We start from the raw sequence: 3037 nt of genomic DNA on the forward strand, positions 1-3037 counted from the left end.
ACAACCGGGTTATCTAGGGACTCTGCTGCATCATCTTCACTAACTTTTCCCTTGCTTCTTGTCGTGTAATCACTTATATTATTTGTTTGTAGACTTTGTCCCTTCTTCGAGAACTGAGTAGCCGCTGCTTTTGCCCCGGCGATTGCAGCTGTGAGACTGTTAACTTGCTCTGAATCAAGCGCTTTCTTCTCTTGTGTTGTACAGGGAACAGAACCAGGTTTTAAGGAAAACGGGTCTTTTGGGTCTGGAAGAGGGAATCTAACCACAGAAGTGTTTTGAGAAGGCATAAGACCTCTAGCTGCAGCCGCATAAATCTGTTTCATTTGAGAATACAGTAAGTAACTGGTACTATCTTATACAACTCTCCCAGTTCTTAGGCTTTAGAGAAGAGCAAGATTACCTTGTTTTCTAAATTATAGACGCCCTGGTACCCGCGCATCTCAAATGGAATAATCAGTTTCTGGAAGAGTTCATAGAATCAAATGTTAAATGGTCACAAATCCAAACAAAACAGTAGAAACCGAAAGCTAAAGTGAATTTCACCTGTGGCTTCTCGCATAGCCAACAAAAGTTGGTTTGTCCTTCAAGCCTCACCTATTATTATACCAAACACAGTTGGGGGTTTGCTTATTATACAATAGAATCATCGAATATGAACTGTATCAATGTAAAAAAAGAATAGAGGTAATTGGTGTACTCCTTCAGGTAAAGCATCCCAGTTCTGAAGTTCATCGCAGGTGACACAGCCAACAACCTCAACACATCCTATAACACCAACAAAACCGTATCAATTATGGTCCAAGCTGCTACTTAGGATCTTACAAAAATATATATTGATGTGACAAAGATGAGTATACAAAAAAAGATTAGTAGTAACAATAATACCAATTAGTCTTGAAACAGGGTAATGTTGGGGGAATTGAATATCAGTGATCCCATCAATAGCATAAAGCTCTTTGTAAAACTCTTCCATTGCTTTAATAGTAGCTTCATCAGGTACTTTACTAGCAGCATGAATCCATAAACGGCCTATGTTACATGTTTAGTAAAACAAACAACAACATCATCATCTTCTTCAATGTTATGCAATTATCACAATGTTCCAATTCAAATTTATCTCAGCTGCAGCTTATAAGATATAAATAAAGCTGATCTCGAACGACATACCTCGAATTGGGGCAGGCCAGGATCTGCCTTCGATGCGTTTGATAGCATGGACGAGAAGTGAAGCCCATGGCTGATGCATGGTCAAGCACGGGTTCTTGTAATTCCCACGACTCATCCCTCTCCAAATATCAAAACCCTACAACACTTAACTTAAATCGAATACTAAATCCACCAATCACCAAAGCTATTTCCAATTTACGCACAAACCTAGATATGAACTAACTCTAAAAAAATCAAAATCAAGAACTGAGACGAATTTGACTCGAGAAGAAGAGCGTGAGTAAACCGGGATCCTTGGACCGGTTTATCTCTTCGTTTCCGTTTCGCGTTTTGTCTTCTGTAGAGATGGACCGGTATTGAAGTATTTTAGTTAACTAGGTTAATTAGCGTTTAACCTCAACAATTTTTTAAAGTTATTTTAGGTTTGAACTCGCAAGTTAATTTAGTCAATAAATAATGATCATAAAATAATAAACATAAATAGAAAAATTGAACTAAATTGTTGGTGGGTTGAGCCAGGCCCGTGCAGTAGTGCAACGCATGGGCGACTCGGGAAAGCCCAGATAGCAAGCTATCTTAACGGACTTTCTCCCTTAAAAAATAGAGTTAATATCGTGTGAGCCGATAGCCCACATATCAGATATTAAACTGATAAGAACAGATACTACACTTGATCTTAGCCAAAAGGCCGAGAAAGGTATGAATTGCTAGTAAGGCCCAGCTTCTCTTTTTATAGAGATTGTTTTTGACCGACGCTTCACTTAACTACCGATGTGGGACAAATAAAGCTTCAATCTTATGGCTTGTGCAAAACTTTTGTTCTATGAGAGATATCTTCGCTACGTTTATGTAATCAGGCTTTGACAGACATAGCTCGACATAAATTCAAGTTTTGAATTAACCTAAGTTAAACACTAATAAATCAAAATCTGAATTCAAAATTACATCAGAAAGATGGAATTGCTCTTTTTTATTGTTGTTTCTTGCTAGAGAGCTGAGAATCAGAAAATTAGTTTAAGAAAGAAAAAAAAGAGAGAGAGAAAAGCCTGAAGAAGACAGAAAAAAGAGTCTTACTCTAATAAGTCAAACTCTACAACTCCACCAAAAACCTCAGTTTTATGATCTACCTTCCCGAGATAAGGTTCCCTTCATTCTTCGTTTCTCCGACGCTTTGCCCGCGGGGAATCTGATGACTCCTCTGAACCATTTTCAGGCTTTTCCGCGCTTGTTTTGTCTTCTTGTTCCAGATTGCCAAAACCTATATTTTGCTTCTCAAACATCATCATCAGTGCCTTTCCCTGTTCTTCTATCCGAATTTGCATTTCTCTTTGAATCTGCAAGCACATCAAAGAAGCAAAACCCATTTTCATCCGTACTGTTTGCAACTTCAAGTGATACACAACTAGCTAACACTATGAAGCTCAAACTTTATCATATGTTCATCGTTGTACCTCGAGCTGCTCATGCAGTTGTTTCTGAACTTCCATCTGAAGTCGCAAAGCCTCAGTGACATCTATCCCACTGCAATATCAGTAGTGAGAATTTATTTGACAGATTCAATGGTGTAGCAGTTGTGATTTCTGATGTTACCAAACCCCACCGTTTCGTATCAACAGACGTAATTTGCTCAAGCGGTCCCAACTTTGTCTCTGGTGAACCTGCTAATCATCAGATTGTTACTAAGACTAAATGAGTCCCGGAAAAGGGTTCTAGTCTACAAAACTAGATGATATTAGAATGCAATTATGCAAACAATGTTGAGAGCTTTTTTTTTATAGATATCAAGAAAAGATTAGAGTAAGATAGATTAAGAAGGTTTGGATACATAAGCTAATACAATACTTTCATTATCTTAAGAAAAATGAATGCA

General features: G+C 37.9%; 2 protein-coding genes across 2 annotated transcripts in view; both read right to left on the reverse strand.

Annotated features, from left to right (window-relative positions):
* The window catches only part of LOC109124722, a 2088-nt gene extending 564 nt beyond the window's left edge, over positions 1-1524 (reverse strand). Inside the window, exons 1-6 of the mRNA XM_010491988.2 lie at positions 1168-1524; positions 886-1029; positions 698-765; positions 544-594; positions 401-460; positions 6-314 (exon numbers count right to left, since the gene is read on the reverse strand). Coding sequence (XP_010490290.1) covers positions 6-314; positions 401-460; positions 544-594; positions 698-765; positions 886-1029; positions 1168-1282 — 747 coding nt within the window. The 5' untranslated portion in view covers positions 1283-1524. The remainder of the gene's footprint in view (positions 1-5; positions 315-400; positions 461-543; positions 595-697; positions 766-885; positions 1030-1167) is intronic.
* Positions 2052-3037, reverse strand: part of LOC104766791 (myb family transcription factor PHL4-like) — a 3559-nt gene continuing 2573 nt past the window's right edge. Inside the window, exons 7-8 of the mRNA XM_010490743.2 lie at positions 2619-2688; positions 2052-2501 (exon numbers count right to left, since the gene is read on the reverse strand). Of these exons, the coding sequence (XP_010489045.1) occupies positions 2316-2501; positions 2619-2688 (256 nt within the window). The 3' untranslated portion in view covers positions 2052-2315. The remainder of the gene's footprint in view (positions 2502-2618; positions 2689-3037) is intronic.

Source organism: Camelina sativa, chromosome 19, assembly GCF_000633955.1.
Source record: "Camelina sativa cultivar DH55 chromosome 19, Cs, whole genome shotgun sequence".
NCBI classification, from domain to species: domain Eukaryota; kingdom Viridiplantae; phylum Streptophyta; class Magnoliopsida; order Brassicales; family Brassicaceae; genus Camelina; species Camelina sativa.